Consider the following 18,989-nt stretch of genomic DNA (forward strand, 5'->3'; position numbering starts at 1 on the left):
CCTCCCCTCCCATCAAGTTAGGACTCAGTCCAGGCATCCTTTTCTTTAGGAAGCTTCTCCTGTCCCCTGCTCCTACCCTGTGCTGTGCACTTCCAAGATAGCACTCATTGCGCTAGACTCTAGTTGTCCACGTGTGTATTCTACACTGGCCTGTGAGCTCCTCCAAGATAAAGCTTGGATTTGATCATCTCTGTGACCTCAGAGCCCAGCACAGGGCCTGGTATAGAACAAATGCTCACTATATATGGCTAGATTATTCATAATATAGCTCCTGATCCAAATTTTGAAAAGAAGCTGGCCGGGCATGGTGGCTCATGCCTATAATCCCAACACTTTGGGAGGCCGAGGCAGGTGGATCACAAGGTCAAGAGATGGAAACCATCCTGGCAAACATGGTGAAATCCTGTCTCTACTAAAAATACAAAAAAATTAGCTGGGAATGGTGGCATGCACCTGTAGTCCCAGCTACTCAAGAGGCTGAGGCAGGAGAATAGTTTGAACCCAGAAGGCAGAGGTTGCGGTTAGCCAAGATCACACCACTGCATTCCAGCCTGGTGACAGAAGGAGATTTCATCAAATAAATAAATAAATAAACAAATAAATAAACAAAAAGAAAAGAAAAAAAAGAAGCTGCTGTCACCCATAGACTATAGACTATGCTTTTCTCTACAGCCTCTACCTGAAAACAGGCCCTCACCCAGGAACCAATCACAGTGCCCATCTGTTCTGTCCAAAATAAGAAATCTCCCTGCTCAGAACAGTTGATAGACTTTATGTATTTATGTAAAAAAAACATAGCAGGAGAGGAGGATAAAAGGTTATACTGGGGCTGCTAAAGAGCCTCAAATAAAAGCAGAGAAACCTAGCATTATGGCTTGAACGTGTCCCCCAAAGTCACATGTTGGAAACTGAATCCCCAATGCAGCGGTATTGGGAGCTGGGGCCTATGGGAGGTGTTTGGGTCATGAGTCTGGGGTTTGGACCCTCATGAATGAATTAATGCCATCACCATTGGAGTGGGTTTGTTATCATGAGAGTGGGCTCCTCATAAAAGAACAAGTTCAGACCAGGCACAGTGGCTCACCCCTGTAATCCCAAGACTTGGGGAGGGTGAGATGGGTGTATCACCAGAGGTCAGGAGTTTGAAACCAGCCTGGCCAACATGGTGAAACCCTGTTTCCACTAAAAATACAAAAATTGGCCGAATGTTATGGTGGGCACCTATAATCCCAGGTACTCAGGAGGCTGAGGCAAATGAATTACTTGAACCCAGGAGGTGGAGAGCTGAGACTGCCTCACTGCACTCCAGCTGGGCAACAGAGCAAGGCTCCATCTCAACAACAACAACAACAAAAGGACAAGTTCAGTCCCCTCTAGCCTTTTTTCTTGCCCTCTCTTTGCCCTTCCACCATGGAATGACAGAGCAAGAAGGACTTCACCAAATGCCAGCCTCTTGACCTTGAACTTCCTAGGTTCCAGAACTGTGAACCAATAAATTTCTGAACCAACAAGTTCTTCATTATAAATTACCTAGTCTGTGGTATATTGTTTGTTACAGCAGCATAAAATGTACTAAGACATCTGGGCTTTACCCTGGAGGCCAGAGAGAACCATGGAAGAACTTCTGACTTAAGAAAGTGACAGGATGTGAGCTATACAATGTAAAGATTAACTTGCAGCAAGTAAAGGATGCACTAGGGCAGGCAGTAAAGACTAAAGGCAGAAACAATTGCTGTCCCACTTTCCTTCCAATTTTCCTCCAAGTCATACTAACTCTAGGCATCTTTCATAGTGTGCCTCTCATCTCCCAAACCTTGTGGCTTCTATCTTTTGCAAAACAGCAAACTTCTCCACTACTAGAGAATCCAATATCTCAAGTCCTCTAACAAAATATCAAAAACTTATTCTCCCTTTTTTCTCCAGCCTCATGTCTTACCTAAGCAGTTAATCTGCAGCTCCTTTGTCTGGGCACCATCCAGGATGGAAAGGAAGAGAGGAAAAAGCTTCTCCCGGAAGTGTCCTGAAAGCATCTCAGCTGCCACTGGTGAGGAGTACAGCTTCCCATAAAGGTAACAGACAGAAGATTTTATGCCCTCATTGGGGTATAGTAAGCCTCTCAACAGATGGTCCATCAGGTTGCCTGTTCAGAAAACAACCAAAGAACCAGGGAAAATTTCAGGATGTCAATTGCTATATGAAACTCCAATCTATCATTCCCAAAGGGGTAGTAACGGTAAGTCCCTATAATCCCCCATAATAAATGTCTTCTGCATGCTTAATCTAAAGGGAAAACCAAACTGGGCAGACTGACTCACACCTGTAGTCCCAGCACTTGGGAAGGCCAAGGAAGAAGGATCATCTGAAGTCAAGAGTTTGAGACCAGCCTGACCAACACGGCAAGACCCTGCCACTACTAAAAATATGAAAATTAGGCCAGGCGCAGTGGCTCATGCCTGTAATCCCAGCACTTTGGGAGGTCGAGGCAGGCAGATCACCTGAGGTCAGGAGTTCAAGACCAGCCTGGCCAACATGATGAAATCCCATCTCTACTAAAAATACCAAAAAAGTTGGCTGGGTACGGTGATGGGCACCTGTAATCCCAGCTCCTTGGGTGACTAAAGCAGGAGAATCGCTTGAACCCAGGAGGCAGAGGTTGCAGGGAGCCAAGATCACGCCATTACACTCTAGCCTGGGAAACAAAAGCGAAACTTTGTCTCAAAAAAAAAAAAAATTAGCTGGGCATGCTGGCACCCACCTATAATCACAGCTACTTGGAAAGCTGAGGCAGGAGGACTCATTGGAACCCATAAGGCAGAGATTGTAGTGTGCGGAGATCATGCCACTGCACTGCACTCCAGCCTGGGCAACAACAAAGACTCCGTCTCAAAAAAAAAAAAAAAAAAAAAAAAGGCCAGGTGTGATGGCTCATTCCTATAATCTCAGCACTTTGGGAGACTAAGGTGGGAGGATCACTTGAGGCCAGCAGTTTGAGACCAACCTCCTAAACATAGTGAGACCTGGTCTCTAAAAAATAATAATGGCCAGGTGCAGTGGCTCCTGCCTGTAATCCCAGCACCTAGGGAAGCTGAGTGGGTGGATCACCTGAGTTTAGGAGATCAAGACCAATCTGGACAGCATGGCAAAACCCTGTCTCTACTAAAAGTACAAAAACTAGCCAGATGTGGTGGCGGGCATCTCTAATCCCAGCTACTTGAACTTGGGAGGTGAAGGATGCAGTGAGCCGAGATTGAGTCACTGCACTCCAGCCTGGGCAACAAGAGCGAGACCCCATCTCAAAATAATAGTAACAATAATAATAATAATAATAATAATAATAATTAGGCCAGGCACAGTGCCTTATGCCTGTAATCCTAGTACTTTGGGAGGCCAAGGTGGGTGGATCACAAGATCAGGAGTTCAAGACCAGCCTGGCTGGCATGGTGAAACCATGTCTCTACTAAAAATACAAAAATTAGCCAGGTGTGGTGGCACACACCTGTAGTCCCAGCTACTCGGGAGGCTAAGGCAGGAGAATTGCTTGAACCTGGGAGATTGAGGTTGCAGTGAGCCAAGATCACAGCACTGTACTCCAGCCTGAGCAACAGAGCAAAACTTCGACAAAAAAAAAAAAAAAAAAAAAAAAAAAAAGCCCTGCATGGTTGTGGACACCTATAATCCCAACTACTTGGGAGGCTGAAGCAGAAAAATCACGTGAACCTGGGAGGCGGAGGTTGCAGTGAGCCAAGATCACACCACTGCACTCCAGCCTGGGTGACACAGAGAGATTCTCTCAAAAAATTATTTTTTAAAAAAGGGTAAGCAACTTAAAGAAGTTTATTTACCCTTTGGTAAATCCTCTGTGAGATATTTATTTGCATTTCACTGATAGAAAAAAAGTGCTTCTATATTCCAGAATTCCTCCTTCCATCCAAAAGGAAGGTTCATAGTAGGTACTTAATTAATTTGTGTTAAAGAATGAATGGTAATAGTCCAAGAATAGAGTCACGAAATCTGACCTTTTTCAAACTGACCAACATACAGCACATTTTGCAAATGGGGAAACTGAAGGCTAGAGTAGGAAAGTAATGTCATCTCAGGTATAATAAATGGGCCACCCAGATGGCAGTATGATAAAAGCAGGTAAAAGGGTAGTGGCAGCTCCTGCCACAAATCACTCACCATGCTCCATTACAAGCTGGTCTGCCAGAGCAGGGATGGCATCCACCAACTTGCCAAGAAGAGTCAGGGTAGCCAGGCTGCCTCGCATGGAGGGCATGTTACATAGCTACAGAAAGTGAATATGCTCCACTCTGTCAATTAGGATCAGGACAGATCTCCCACCAAAACTGATCCTGCCCTACCCACACAGGCGTGTTGCATGCATCTCTCACCACAATCAGCAATCAACTTTTTTAGCTTAGTGTCCAATGCCCCCATTAGACTGGGAACTCCCAGAGGAAAGGGACATGAGTCCCTTTCCTGAGCCCTCTCAGAGTTTTCAGTACCTAGCTCAGTCCATGTTTGCCAAACTGAATTAAAATTACCATATTTTCACCCGTATGGAACCAGAAACTGGAGGACAAAAGTTTGAAATGTCATAAAGACAGAACACCGATTCAATGTAAAAAATATACATATATATATACTGGCTGGATGCAGTGGCTCAAGCCTGTAATCTCAGCACTTTGGGAAGCTAAGGAGGGCAGATCACCTGAGGTCAGGAGTTCGAGACCAGCCTGGCCAACATGGTGAAACCCTGTCTCTAATAAATTGTAAAAATTAGTGGGGCCTGGTAGCTCATGCCTGTGATCCCAGATACTCAGGAGGCTGAGGCAGGAGAATCACTTGAACCCAGAAGGCCGAGGTTGCAGTGAGCCGAAATCACGCCACTGCACTCCAGCCTGGGTGGCAGAACGAGACTCCACCTAAAAAAAAATTATCATTGTTATTATAACTACTATTACTGAACATTCTCTGTATACCAGGCACTATGCTTCATGCTTTACAGAGAGAGTCAGTAGTCCACATTTTACCTTTTCTTTTCTTTCTTTCTTTTTTTTTTTAAGACTGGGTTTCACCACATTGGTCAGGCTAGTCTTGAACTACCGACCTCAGGTGATCCGCCTGCCTTGGCCTCCAAAGTGCTTGGATTACAGGTGTGGGCCACCACGCCCGGCCACACATTTTACCTTTTCTATTGACTAGCCATATCACTTTTGGCAAGATTCTTAACTCTTGTCGGTAATAATAAAAGTAACAGCTTTACAGAGTTGATAGGACTGAATGAGATACTGCATATAAAACACCTAATACAGTGCCTAGCCTATACAATGTGCTCCATAAATGTTAAGTGCTCATCATAATGACAAGCACTGATATACATAATAATAAATTCAATCTATTAATCACATGTAAAATAATTATGACATAATGAAATATAATTTATACTGAAATGTTACTTGTGATGGTGTTAAGATAAACATCTGTCTTCCTTCTGCAAAATAAATGAAAAGTTATTCTGATATTATTCCTCAGTCTTAACACTGCTCTTTGACTTTTTTTTTTTTTGAGTTGGGAGTCTTGCTTTGTCACCCAGGCTGGGGTGCAGTGGTGTGATCTTCGCTCATTGTAACATCCACTTCCCGGGGGTTCATGCAATTCTCTTGCCTCAGCCTCCTGAGTAGCTGGGATTATACTTTGGGAGGCTGAGGCAGGCAGATCACCTGAGGTTGGGAGTTCAAGACCAGTCTGACCAACATGGAGAAACTCTGACTTTACTAAAAATACAAAATTAGCTGGGTGTGGTCGCGCATGCCTGTAATCCCAGCTACTCGGGAGGCCGAGGCAGGAAAATCACTTGAACCTGAGAGGCAGAGGTTGTAGTGAGCCGAGATTGCGTCATTGCATTCCAGCCTGGGCAACAAGAGCGAAACTCCATCTGAAAAAAAAGAAAGAGGCTGGGCGCGGTGGCTCACACCTGTAATCCCAACACTCTGGGGGGCCGAGACGGATCACGAGGTCAAGAAATCGAGACCATCCTAGCCAACATGGTGAAACTCCACCTCTACTAAAAATACAAAAATTAGCTGGGTGTGGTGGCACGCACCTGTAGTCCCAGCTACTCAAGTGGCTGAGGCAGAATTGCTTGAACCTGGGAGTCGGAGGTTGCAGTGAGCCGAGATCACACCACTGCACTCCAGCCTGGTGCCTGGCGATGGAGCAAGACAAGAAAGAAAGAAAGAAAGAGGAAAGAAGGAAAGAAAGAAAGAAAGAAGTCCGAGCATGGTGGCTCATACCTATAATCCCAGCACTTTGGGAGGCCGAGGCAGGTGGATTACCTGAGGTCAGGAGTTCTGAGACCAACCTAGCCAACATGGTGAAACTGCGTCTCTACTAAAAATGCAAAAATTAGCCAGGCATGGTGGCAGTCGCCTGTAATCCCAGCTCCTCCGAAGGCTGATGCAAGAGAATCACCTGAACCTTAAGGCAGATGTTATAGTGAGCAGAGATCGCACCACTGTACTCCAGAATGGGGGACAAGAGCGAGACTTTCTCTCAAAAAAAAAAAAAAAAAAAAAAAAAAAAAAGGGAAAGGGAAAGGAAGAAAGCTATAAAGAACACTGGAACAGGATCAGTGGCCCCAGGCCTTAGCTCTGATTCCGCCACCAACTCAGTGACCTCACAGACTTCAGTCTCTCATTTGTTCAAAGAATGCTTGATCCAGCTCTGACAACTGAGGACTCTGAGATATCTAAAGAATCCATAGATATTTACTGACCTCTTTGTGGCACTCATCCAGCAGGCAACGGATGGACTGCTCCAGCTTCAGCTGCATTGTGAGCTGAATAAGGACTGAGTAGACACAATAGCATTACTAACCGGGAGGCAGCCCCAACCCAGAGTCCACCTTCCATGGCCCTTCTATTCAGTTGGTGCAGGGTAGTGATTTGCCTGGGTTAATTGGTATTATTCTTTTCTATTTCTTCCATTAAACTATGTGTCCACATCCAAACTCAAGGAGTTCTAGCTTCTTCTTTGTTTTTTTGTTTTGTTTAGAGACATGGTCAACATCCAGGCTAAAGTGCAGTGGTGTGATACAGCTCATTGCAGCCTTGAATTCCTGGGCTTAAGCGTTCCTCCCACTCAGCCTCTTGAGTAGCTGGGACTATAGGTACATGCCACCATGCCTGGCTAATTTTCTTTCTTTTTTCTTTTCTTTTTTTTTTTTTTTTTTTTGAGACGGAGTTTCGCTCTTGTTACCCAGGCTGGAGTGCAATGGCGCGATCTCGGCTCACCGCAACCTCCGCCTCCTGGGTTCAGGCAATTCTCCTGCCTCAGCCTCCTGAGTAGCTGGGATTACAGGCATATGCCACCATGCCCAGCTACTTTTTTGTATTTTTAGTAGAGACGGGGTTTCACCATGTTGACCAGGATGGTCTCGATCTCTTGACCTTGTGATCCACCCGCCTTGGCCTCCCAAAGTGCTGGGATTACAGGCTTGAGCCACTGCGCCCGGCCTAATTTTCTAATTTTTCTGTAGAGACGGGGTCTTGCTATGTTGCTATGTTACCCCGGCCAATGCCTGGGTTTAAGCAATCCTCCTGCCTGATTCCCAAAGTGCTGGGATTATAGGTGTGAGTTACCATGCCTGGGCTTCTTTTATATCAGTGGTTCTCAACTCAGGCTGCACATTAGACTCACCTAGGAAGCTTTAAAAAAATACTAATGCCCAAGTCCCACTCCAGACCAATTAAATCAGAACATGTAAGGGAAAAGCCCAATATATTGTTTAATGTGAAGAAATATACACATATATATATACACACAAATATATTTATATTTAAATATATTTTAATATGTGTTTTATACTTAAAAATAATTTTCAAAACATAAAATTCTAGTGTATTTCTAAAGTTCTCCAGGTGAGTCTACTGTGAAACCAGGTTTGAAACTGCATTTTATATTATCTCTACTTTTTCCTTCCTCAGAGTTTGCTCCTTTATATATACAAAAAAAAAAAAGAATTATTAGCAAGTTCCTGTGCCAATTATTACAACATTATCTCTCAGCTCCAAACCCACCCTTCTCTACAACCATTTGTGGTACTTCTGCTAGTGTCTTTGAGGAGAAATTCTGCAAGGTTGGAAAAGCTGCAAACTAAATTCAGCAGCTGCTTTGAGAAGGTTCTGTCACTGCAGTGTCAAGAGGCATTCTAGGCTAACATACTCAGAAACAAGAAGCAGGCAGAAAGCAAACAGGAACCATGAAGAAGGAGCAAGCCCTTCTCCCCTGACCCTAGAATCCCTCTAGTGCTCTCTACCTGGGTGAAGTTCCTGGGGTCTGATAATGGTTCTGCAAGCTATGCTGGTACCAACCAGAAGTGGATGGCTGTAGCTCCACTAGAGGGTGGCCTTGAAGGAAAATGATGACGGGAAATCCCCCAAGTGGTCAGAACAAGTGGTACACTGTCTACATTAGCTAGACTGAGAGCTGGTCAGAAGTACATACAGATCATATTGCCTTCTAAGCAACTGCTAACTCTTTGGCTGGATAGTCACAGACTTGAGAAAGACACAATTGAAAGACTGGTGACTGGGCCAGGTGTAGTGACTCACACCTGTAATCCTAGCATTTTGGGAAGCTGAGGAGGGTGGATCACCTGAGGTTGGGAGTTCGAGAGCAGCCTGGCCAACATGCAGAAACACTGTCTCCAGAAAAAAATACAATTAGCCGGGCGTGGTGGCAGATGCCTGTAATCCCAGCTACTCAGGAGGTTGAGACAAGAGAATCGCTTGAACCCAGGAGGCAGAGGTTGCAGTGAGCCAAGATTGTGCCACTGCACTCCAGCCTGGGCAACAGAGTGAGACTAAAATATATATATATATATATATATATATATATATATATATATATATATATACACACACACATATGTGATAATGAGGCCTGGAGAAGATGGACCTTTCAGAATGAGCATAAAGTATGAAGATACTTGCCTCTTGTGTGAATGTTCCCTAAAGAAAATCTGCTATAGAAGAGGTTCTCAATAACCAGGTGGTCAAAATGGCACATTTTTCGAATGTTAATCCACCTCTTTCCCTAGCCATCAAGTGCTTATTCAATGGATCCATGTACAAAGTGGCTATAGTGGCAGAGCTGGAGGCTATGCATGGGGCTCAACAACCTGGACTTTCTCTTGTCAAGGCTGAACTGATTACTGCTATCACTGAGTGTCTAATCTGCCAATAGCAGAGACCAACACTAAGACCCTGGCGTGGCACCATTCCTGAGGGCTCCAGCGAATTATATGGTGTCATGTGGATTACACTATACTTCTTCCATCCTGGAGAGGCAGAAATTTGTCCTCACTGGAATAAACATGTATTCTGAATATGAACTTACCTTCCCAAACCATAATGCTTCTGCCAAAAACACATCTGCAAGCTTACAGAATGGCTTATTCAATGTCATAGTATTCTGTACAACATCACTTGGATCAAGGAACTCATTTCACAAGAGAAGTGAGACAAAAGTAAAAAAAAAAAAAACAGAGAGAGAGAAAGAAGTTCAAGACCAGCCTGGGCAACATGGCAAAACCCCGCCTCTAGTAAAAATACAAAAATTAGCCAGCCGTGGTGGCTTATGTGAGTAATCCCAGGCATTCAGGAGACTGAGACAGGAGAATCACTTGAACCTGGGAGGTGGAGGTTTCAGTGAACCGAGATCACGCCACTGCACTCCAGCTTGAGCAACAGAGCGAGACCTCGTCTCAAAATAAATAAATAAATAAATAGGCCAGGCACGGTGGATCACACCTGTAATCCCACCACTTCAGGAGGCCGAGGTGGGCGGATCATGAGGTCAGGAGATCGAGACCATCCTGGCTAACACAGTGAAACCCTGTCTCTACCAAAAATACAAAAAAATTTAGCTGGGCATGGTAGCACCCGCCTGTAGTCCCAGCTACTCGGGAGGCTGAGGCAGAAGAACCACTGAAACCTGAGGCGGAGGTTGCAGTGAGCTAAGATCGCGCCACTGCACTCCAGCCTGGGCAACAGAGCAAGACTCCATCTCAAAATAAATAAATAAATAAACAAACAAACAAACAAACAATCCCCAGAGATGGATGGTATGACTGTCTTCCAGAAATGTATATACTTAGTATTGGAACTTGCCATCTCCATGGGGTCAAATTGAGAATGACTTAGTTTATACGAAGTACATGAATGAAGGATAGTTGGATCTTGTTAGGTAGAAACAAAAGTTCTTTCTGTTCTGTGGGAGTTCAAATATGTGGAGAAGGGTGTTTGGACACCAAGTATCCAAAGGAATGGACCAAACCAGTCATTTCACTACTGTCTTTCAGCTCCAAAACCCACCCTGTACTTTGCCTTGGAATACTAGGGCTGGACTCTGCAAACAACATTTTTGCTTTGGTAGCTGAACCCCATTAAGCTCTACCAATAAAGAGCACTAGAAAGAGATAACAAGGCTGTAGGAAGAAGGAATTTTCTCCTTCCTCTTTGTTTCCTGTCCGCTTCCCATTCATATAATAAACTCCTTCCCATTCATATAATAAACTCCTTCTCATTCATATAATGTACTTCCCTCTTAATATTTATTTTTTTTAAGAGACAGTCTTGCTATGATGCCCAGGTTGGACTTGAACTCCTGAGCTCAAATGATCCCTCTCACCTAAATCTCCTGAGTAGCTAGGACTACAGACCCAAATCACTGTGCCTGGCACCTTAGCAATTCCTTATCCTGGCAGTGGCAGTGCCATTCTATGACAGCAGCTGAATCCAGCCTGCAGTTTTTCCAGAACCACGTTCATTGCATCTCTCCTTCTCCAGAGACAACAGTATTATCTAGTCAATGCCACTCAGTGGTCTGAGTTTCACATGTGCTCCCCTCCTCCAAACTTCTAAGTTTTAACCATCCAGCCTCTTTTCTGTTTTCCCTCAGCCCCAGTGAGGGAATTGTTTTCTGTAATTGCTACCTCCATGAAAATGTGGTTGTTCTCTTTTTTTTCAGTTACCTACTTAACCAATATTCTTTTTTGTTTGTTTGTTTTTAATTAAGACAGGGTCGGCCGGGCGCGGTGGCTCAAGCCTGTAATCCCAGCACTTTGGGAGGCCAAGGCGGGTGGATCACGAGGTCGAGAGATCGAGACCATCCCGGTCAACATAGTGAAACCCCATCTCTACTAAAAATACAAAAAATTAGCTGGGCATGGTGGCACGTGCCTGTAATCCCAGCTACTCGGGAGGCTGAGGCAGGAGAATTGCCTGAACTCAGGAGGCGGAGGTTGCGGTGAGCCAAGATCGCGCCATTGCACTCCAGCCTGGGTAACAAGAGCGAAACTCTGTCTCAAAAAAAAAGAAAAAAAAAAAAAAGAAACAAATGTTGAATTAATGATTGAAAACTCATGGAGTTCTCTTATCTGTCTCTAAATGGACAATTTCACCAAGGTCTCAAGTAATCAGAGCTGCAATTCAGACTGATACTTTTTTTTTTTTTTTAATTGAGGTTTTAGCCTACAGACTGATACTTTCATCTCCAAGTGCTAGATACGATGGTTTCAACTTACCTTCAATACACAGATCTGTCACACTCCCATCTTCCACGATGCGTAATAGTCCTTAAAGTAGAAGGAGGTAAGAAAGGAGTGGTCAGGCGGGGCACAGTGGTGCATGCCTGTATCCCAGCTCTTTGGGAGGCCGAGGCGAGCAGATCACCTGACATCAGGAGTTCAAGACCAGCCTGGCCAATATGGCAAAACCCCGTCTCTACTAAAAATACAAATATTAGCCAGGCGTGGTGGCACATGCCTGTAATCCCAGCTACTCGGGAAGCTGAAGAAGGAGAACTACTTAAACCCAAGAGGCAATTCCAGCTCTGTCACTTGTTAGAATGCACTCCCTGAAGCTTGGAGATCATTCCATCTCCCTTAAGACTGTCTTGGCAGTTAAAAGCCTGAGAAGTCTCTGGCATAGAAAAGCACCCAATACAAGTTAGCTGCCTTTCTCCCTGAAAGGGCTCATTCCATTGGACATTATCATCATATTAAAAGAACCTCAGATAAAATTTAATCCATCACACTTCACACATGAAGATATTAAAGCACAGGAGAGGAAAAATAACTTGAGCAGGGTCATTCCTAGGTCAGCAGACTCCATTCTGGTTCTATACAAAGACCGTGTATCCTGGAATCTTGGAATAATTTTTATTTTTTTGAGACGAAGTCTTGCTCTGTCGCCCAGGCTGGGGTGTGGTGGCAAGAACTCGGCTCACTGCAACCTCCGTCACCAGAATTCATTCTCATGCGTCAGCCTCCCAAGTAGCTGGAACTACAGTTATGTATCACCACATCCAGCTAATTTCTGTATTTTAAGTAGAGACAGGGGTTTTAGCATGTAGACCAGGCTGGTCTCAAACTCCTGACCTCAAGTGATCTACCTGCTGCAGCCTCCCAAAGTTCTGGGACTATAGGCATGAGCCACCACACTTAGCCAACATTTCCCATTTTCACCTTCATACTTTTACCAACCTCTTCTTGGCTCTAGTAAAACCAGTTACTGTAAAATGCATCTTGGATCTTGGAAAAGGGTCTATTTCTACATCATTATGACAAAACAATTTACTAATGAAGTGTTACAATACAAAAAAATCTAAATAATCTTTCTAAGACCATTTCTCCAAGACCCCCAAAAGCAGATCTACATACTATACATGCAAAACTCATGTCAAATTTCCCTCTTAATCTTACCAAAAACCACACTTATGAAGTACATGCAGACTCTCTGATCCTCAGACACCAGTTGTGTGACCAGGGAGGTGTGCCTTACAAGGGCATCTTGGAAGCAGGACAACATGTGCTTCTTGCGCACCAACTTGAAGCAAAGAAAAATATTTAATAGAAATAAAATTTTAGCTATTCCGAACCTAAGAATTGTAATTTCCAAACACAATTACAAGATGATACCGGGGGGGTCATTTAAACTATGGTAAGATCCATACTTTTTTTTTTTGAGACAGAGTTTCGCTCTTGTTACCCAGGCTGGAGTGCAATGGCGCGATCTCGGCTCACCGCAAGCTCCGTCTCCTGGGTTCAAGCAATTCTCCTGCCTCAGCCTCCCAAGTGGCTGGGACTACAGGCGTGCACCACCATGCCCAGCTAATTTTTGTATTTTTAGTAGAGACAGGGTTTCACCATGTTGACCAGGATGGTCTCGATCTCTTGACCTCGTGATCCACCCGTATCGGCCTCCCAAAGTGCTGGTATTACAGGTGTGAGCCACCGCGCCTGGCCTAGATCCATACTTCTTAAAGAGAGGTTGGGAAAGAGTATCATTTACACAGAGGAATCCTATGTTTATACAAAGGATTATACATGAGCTAAGGTTCATAATGCCCTACACTTATATAGCAATTTACTCTTCACAAATCACTTTTGTCTACCAGCTCATTCAAGCCTTACAAGTTAGTGAAGAAAGCAAAAATAGAAGCCGGGCGCGGTGGCTCAAGCCTGTAATCCCAGCACTTTGGGAGGCCGAGGCGGGTGGATCACAAGGTCAAGAGATCGAGACCATCCTGGTCAGCATAGTGAAACCCCGTCTCTACTAAAAATACAAAAAATTAGCTGGGCATGGTTGTGCGTGCCTGTAATCCCAGCTACTCAGGAGGCTGAGACAGGAGAATTGCCTGAACCCAGGAGGTGGAGGTTGCGGTGAGCCGAGATCGCGCCATTGCACTCCAGCCTGGGTAGCAAGAGCGAAACTCCATCTCAAAAAAAAAAAAAAAAAAAAAAAAAAAAAAAAAAAAAGAAAGCAAAAATAGATACTATCATCATTTTGAAGACGAGAAAACTGAAGCTGAGACTTTCCCAAGGATTCAAATCTAAGTCTCCAATCCAGATCTGACCTAAGATCAGTGTTCTTTCCACTTCAACCATCAGGGGAGGTAATACTGGGCCCCTTCGTGACAGAGGTAGGTAAAGAAAACACATCCTTCTATTCAATGTAGCCATAAATCCTCATATTCAAGTCACTTCCTTTTAAGGGAACTGGGTAGAAGTTGTGTGATGTGCTCATGATAATAGCAAAAGTTAGGTCAGAAGAGGGTAAACACTGAGGATAGAACCAGAAAACAAGTATAACTGACTGAATTACCTCTTTAATTAGTAAGGAATGAGGTTAAGAAAAGTGTGTTCAAGCCAGGTGCAGTGGCTCACACCTGTAATCCCAGCACTTTGGGAGGCTGGGCTGGGTGGATCAGCTGAGGTCAGGAGTTCGAGACCAGCCTAGCCAACGTGGTGAAACCTCATCTCTACTAAAAATACAAAAAATTAGCCGGATGTGGTGGTGGGTGCCTATAATCCCAGCTACTTGGGAGGCTGAGGCAGAAGAATTGCTTGAACCTGGCAGGCAGAGGTTGCAGTGAGCTGAGATTGCACCAGCCAGGGCAACTCCAGCCTGGGCAGCAAGAGTGAAACTCCATTAAAAAAAAAAAAAAGAGTTTCTTCAATAAAAGGTAGAAATTATATTTCTTATTGCTTCTCTTCTGTGCTACTGTAAGTCTCCTGTTTTTCCTTCATCAATTCATCCTACATAATAGATTAAAGTAGTCATCTACATGAGCTACTCAAAAATCCCAGTAACTCCCCTTCATCTGACAGATTAAGTTCAAGCTCCTTAGCTTGGTTTCAAACTCTTCAAAGAATGTCCTTAACCTACCTGCCTCTCCAATCTCATCTCTTAATTTCCCTTCAAACACTATGATTATCCCCAAAACCCATCCTTCTAACACCTACCTCCTGGGATAATCAGCCTCCCACTTCCTCTGGTCCAAATCTTACCTATCTTCTTAACCCTAATTTGAATGCTTCCTCCTCTAAGAAACCTTCCCTAATTCCTCTCCTTACCCTGAACAGCACTTGACCACAAACATATTCATTCTTCTAAGTTCTAAATAACATGTTCTCTTATTTTCTCTCCTGCTGCACTCTTATTAATCTCTGATTTACCATTCAAGAATAGCAACCTCAGAACTTCTTGTCCACAAGAACAAGAATATTTTCATATAATATTACAATGTTCTTGGTCTTTGTCTTTTGTTGTTGTTGTTGTTGTTGTTTTTTGAGATGAAGTTTCACTCCTTACCCAGGCTGGAGTCCAATGGTGCCATCTTGGCTCACCCCAACCTATGCTTCCTGGCTTCAAGTGATTCTCCTGCCTCAGCCTCCCAAGTAGCTGGGAGTACAGGAATTTGCCACCATATCCACTAACTTTGTATTTTTAGTAGAGACTGGGTTTCTCCATGTTGGTCAGGCTGGTCTTGAACTGCCAATCTCAGGTGATCCACACGCCTCAGCCTCCCAAAGTGCTCTGATTACAAGCGTGAGCCACTGTGCCCTGATAGTCTTTCTTATTCTTATTCTCCCACAATTGTACAGTGGATTTTTTGATACTACATGATATTATATCACAACAGACTGCAGAAATAGATAAAAATCCAGCTGTTGGGCCGGGCGCGGTGGCTCAAGCCTGTAATCCCAGCACTTTGGGAGGCCGAGGTGGGTGGATCACGAGGTCAAGAGATCGAGACCATCCTGGTCAACATGGTGAAACCCCGTCTCTACTAAAAATACAAAAAGTTAGCTGGGCATGGTGGTGCGTGCCTGTAATCCTAGCTACTCAGGAGGCTGAGACAGGAGAATTGCCTGAACCCAGGAGGCGGAGGTTGCGGTGAGCCGAGATCGCGCCATTGCACTCCAGCCTGGGTAACAAGAGCGAAACGCCGTCTCAAAAAAAAAAAAAAAAAAAAAATCCAGCTGTTTTTGTTTAGGAGAGACAGGGTCTCGCTCTGTTGCCCAAGATGGAGCGCAGTGACTTGATCGTAGGTCACTGTAGCCTTGAACTCCTGGGTTCCAGTAATCCTTCAGCCTCTGCCTCCCAAAGCAGTGAGATTACAGGCATGAGCCACTGCACCTGGCCAAGCTGCCTTCAATTAAAGCAACTTGCAAAAATATAAAACAAAACCACTCCTGTCACTATCTTTCTTGAGAAAATACAGTTATTTCTATTTTTTTAAATTACTTATGCCACAAGACTGAACACTTAAAAAGATCTAAAAATGGCTGGGTGCAGTGGCTCATGCCTGTATTCCCAACACTTTGGGAAGCCAAGGCAGGTGAATTACAGGCTTAGGAGTTCCAGATCAGCCTCACCAACATGGTGAAACTCCCATCTTTACTAAATTTGCTGGGTGTGTTGGCATGTGTCTGTAATTCCAGCTAGTTAGGAGGCTGAGGCAGGAGAATCATTTGAACCCAGGAAGCGGAGGTTGCAGTGAGCTGAGATCACACCACTGCACTCCAGCCTGGGTGACAGAGCAAGACTGTCTCTCAAAAAAAAAATTTAAAAATGATAAACCGTATCTATATTTTGCCACAATAAAAAATTACTTATGAGCTAGGCACAATGGCTCATGACTGTATTCCAGCACTATGGGAGGCCGAGGCAAGAAGACTACCACTTGAATGCAGGAGTTTGCGACCAGCCTGGGCAACATAGTGAAACCCTGTAACAACAAACAATAAAAAATTCGCTGGGCATGGTGGTGCACACCTGTAGCCTCAGCTACTTATGAGGGTGAGGTAGGAGGATCACTTGAGCCCTGGAGGTCAAGGCTGCAGTGAGCTATGATCGCGCCACTGCACTCCAGCCTGGGCAACAGGGTGAGACCTGTCTCAAAAAAAAACCCCACAAAATTTGTTAATATACCTGGGAGTGGTGGCTCATGCCTGTAATCCCAGCACTTTGGGAGGCTGAGGAGGTCAGATCACGTGGTCTGGAGTTCAAGACCAGCCTGGCCAACATGGTGAAACCCCATCTCTACTAAAAATACAAAAACGATGGTACATGCTTGTAATCGCAGCTACTCAGGAGGCTGAGGCAGGAAAATTGCTTGAAACAGGACCCAGGAGGCAGAGGTTGCAGTGAGCCAAGATCATGCCATTGCATTCCAGCCTGGGCTATAGAGCAAGACTCCATCTTTAAAAAAAAAAAAAAAAAAAAAAAAAAAAAAAATTCAGTGGATATAACCCACATAAACAAAAGCTACTTGGGGTCAACAATTTTGTATGAAGGTATCCTGAGATGAAAATACCAAAATATTTGAGAATGCAGCCAGGCACGGTGCCTCACATCTGTCATACTGGTACTCTGGGAGACCAAGGTGGGAGAATTGCTGGGAATAGGAGTTCAAGACCGCCTAGGCAATGTAGGTTGACACCCTGGAGCCTGTCTCTCCAAAACTAAAAAAAGGAACTGCTGATCCAGCCAATCCCCCCACTCACGAATTCCCCTCCCATGAATTTGAGAGAAACTTGACTTGGATGCCTCCATGGACAACAAAAGTCACTGCCATGGCTCACACCCGAAACCCCAGCATTTTGGGAGGCCAAGACAGGCAGATCACCAGGTCAGCAGTTCGAGACCAGCCTGGCCAATATGTTGAAAGCCGGTCACTACGAAAAATACAAAAATTAGGCCAGGCACCGTGGCTCACGCCTGTAATCCAAACACTTTGGGAGGCCGAGATGGGCGGATCATGACGTCAAGAGATCCAGACCTTCCTGGCCAACAAGGTGAAACCCCGTCTCTACTAAAAATACAAAAATTAGCTGGGCGTGGTGGCGTGCACCTGTAGTCCCAGCTACTCAGGAGGCTGAGGCGGGAGCATTGCTTGAACCTGGGAGGCAGAGGTTGCAGTGAGCCCAGATCGCGCCACTGCATTCCAGCTTGGCGCCTGGCGACAGAGCGAGACTCTGTCTCAAAAAAAAAAAAAAAAAAAAAAAAAAAAAAAAAAAATTAGCCGGCCATGGTGGCATGCACCTATAGTCCCAGCTACTTGGGAGGCTGAGGCAGGAGAATCGCTTGAACACGGGAGACGGAGGTTGCAGGGAGCTGAGACTGCGCCACTGCACTCCAGCCTGGGCGACAGTCATCTCAAAAAAAACAAAAAACCCCACCTCATTACAAACGCAGGTAAGCACTGAAGGCCCAGGCAGCCCAGCCAACTCTGCCGGGGGAAAGGTCTTCCCTTTCACCCCACTTCCGCCCGGCTGTAACCTGTCACTCCTGTCACCCCGGAGCCCAGGCAGCCCCTCCTCGGATTCACACGCGGACAGCTGAAGGGAATGAGAAGCGGCCGCCGCCTGGGCACCTGGCCCGCAGGTGAGTGGGGACGGAAATGGCGGGAGCCTGAGCTAGGGCTGAATCCTGGGGAAATGGAGGCAGCGCCAGCAAAGGAAGGGGCCAGAGGGCGGAAAGCGGGAAGGCGTGTCCCCGAGACTGGGTGAGGTCCCGAGGGACCCGGATTTCCGCCCTTCCAGGCGCACAGCCAGGAGGCTTGGCCCGGTGGACGGGGCTCCCCGGAAGCCAACGAGCCGGCCTGGGGCTGAGGGGACCGCGAAGCCGCTGTGACCGGGTGTGGGATGGGCTGACAGGGAGGAGCAGGAACACCGCGCGGGGGCCCGGTTTCGCGTCGGGTTCACCGGAGCGGGTCTGGCGAGGGACCGGCCGCGTTTGCTGAGGGTAATGCCCAAACCCAGGTCTTCCAAAGAAAGAGTTCCACCCGCACCGACACGCCGGGCTCGGACAGCAGCTCCAGCGTGCAGGCCAAGCACAGGCGGGGGGACACAGGCAGCAGCCAGCGCGAGTCGTGCCGGTAATGGCCCCTCTCGAAGAAAAGAGCCGCCTCTTCGTCCCTTCTGGGCCCGGGAGTGCCCGCCGTCGCCGCCTGCCTCACAGCCATCTCCTCGCTTGTCTCTCGCTGAGGCAGAACCTTTTCCCGCGCAGCCTGCACGCATGCGCAGTTAGAGGACACGCCTGCGTCGTTGTGGAATGCGCCTGCGCGGACCCTGGAAGCCGCGGTCTCGGGCGAGCAGCTGCACCTGAGGGTGAGTGGCGGGCGCAAGGGCTCTG

At 45.8% G+C, this 18,989-nt stretch overlaps 1 protein-coding gene across 1 annotated transcript in view; it reads right to left on the reverse strand.

The window, feature by feature from the left end:
* The window catches only part of MEI1 (meiotic double-stranded break formation protein 1), a 90,957-nt gene extending 72,102 nt beyond the window's left edge, over positions 1 to 18,855 (reverse strand). Inside the window, exons 1-6 of the mRNA XM_003932820.4 lie at positions 18,646 to 18,855; positions 12,770 to 12,893; positions 11,591 to 11,641; positions 6,779 to 6,852; positions 4,180 to 4,285; positions 1,937 to 2,140 (exon numbers count right to left, since the gene is read on the reverse strand). Of these exons, the coding sequence (XP_003932869.2) occupies positions 1,937 to 2,140; positions 4,180 to 4,285; positions 6,779 to 6,852; positions 11,591 to 11,641; positions 12,770 to 12,893; positions 18,646 to 18,819 (733 nt within the window). The 5' untranslated portion in view covers positions 18,820 to 18,855. The remainder of the gene's footprint in view (positions 1 to 1,936; positions 2,141 to 4,179; positions 4,286 to 6,778; positions 6,853 to 11,590; positions 11,642 to 12,769; positions 12,894 to 18,645) is intronic.
* Between the last annotated feature and the right edge of the window lie 134 nt (positions 18,856 to 18,989).

The sequence above is a fragment of the Saimiri boliviensis genome, chromosome 21, assembly GCF_048565385.1.
Source record: "Saimiri boliviensis isolate mSaiBol1 chromosome 21, mSaiBol1.pri, whole genome shotgun sequence".
Lineage (NCBI taxonomy): Eukaryota > Metazoa > Chordata > Mammalia > Primates > Cebidae > Saimiri > Saimiri boliviensis.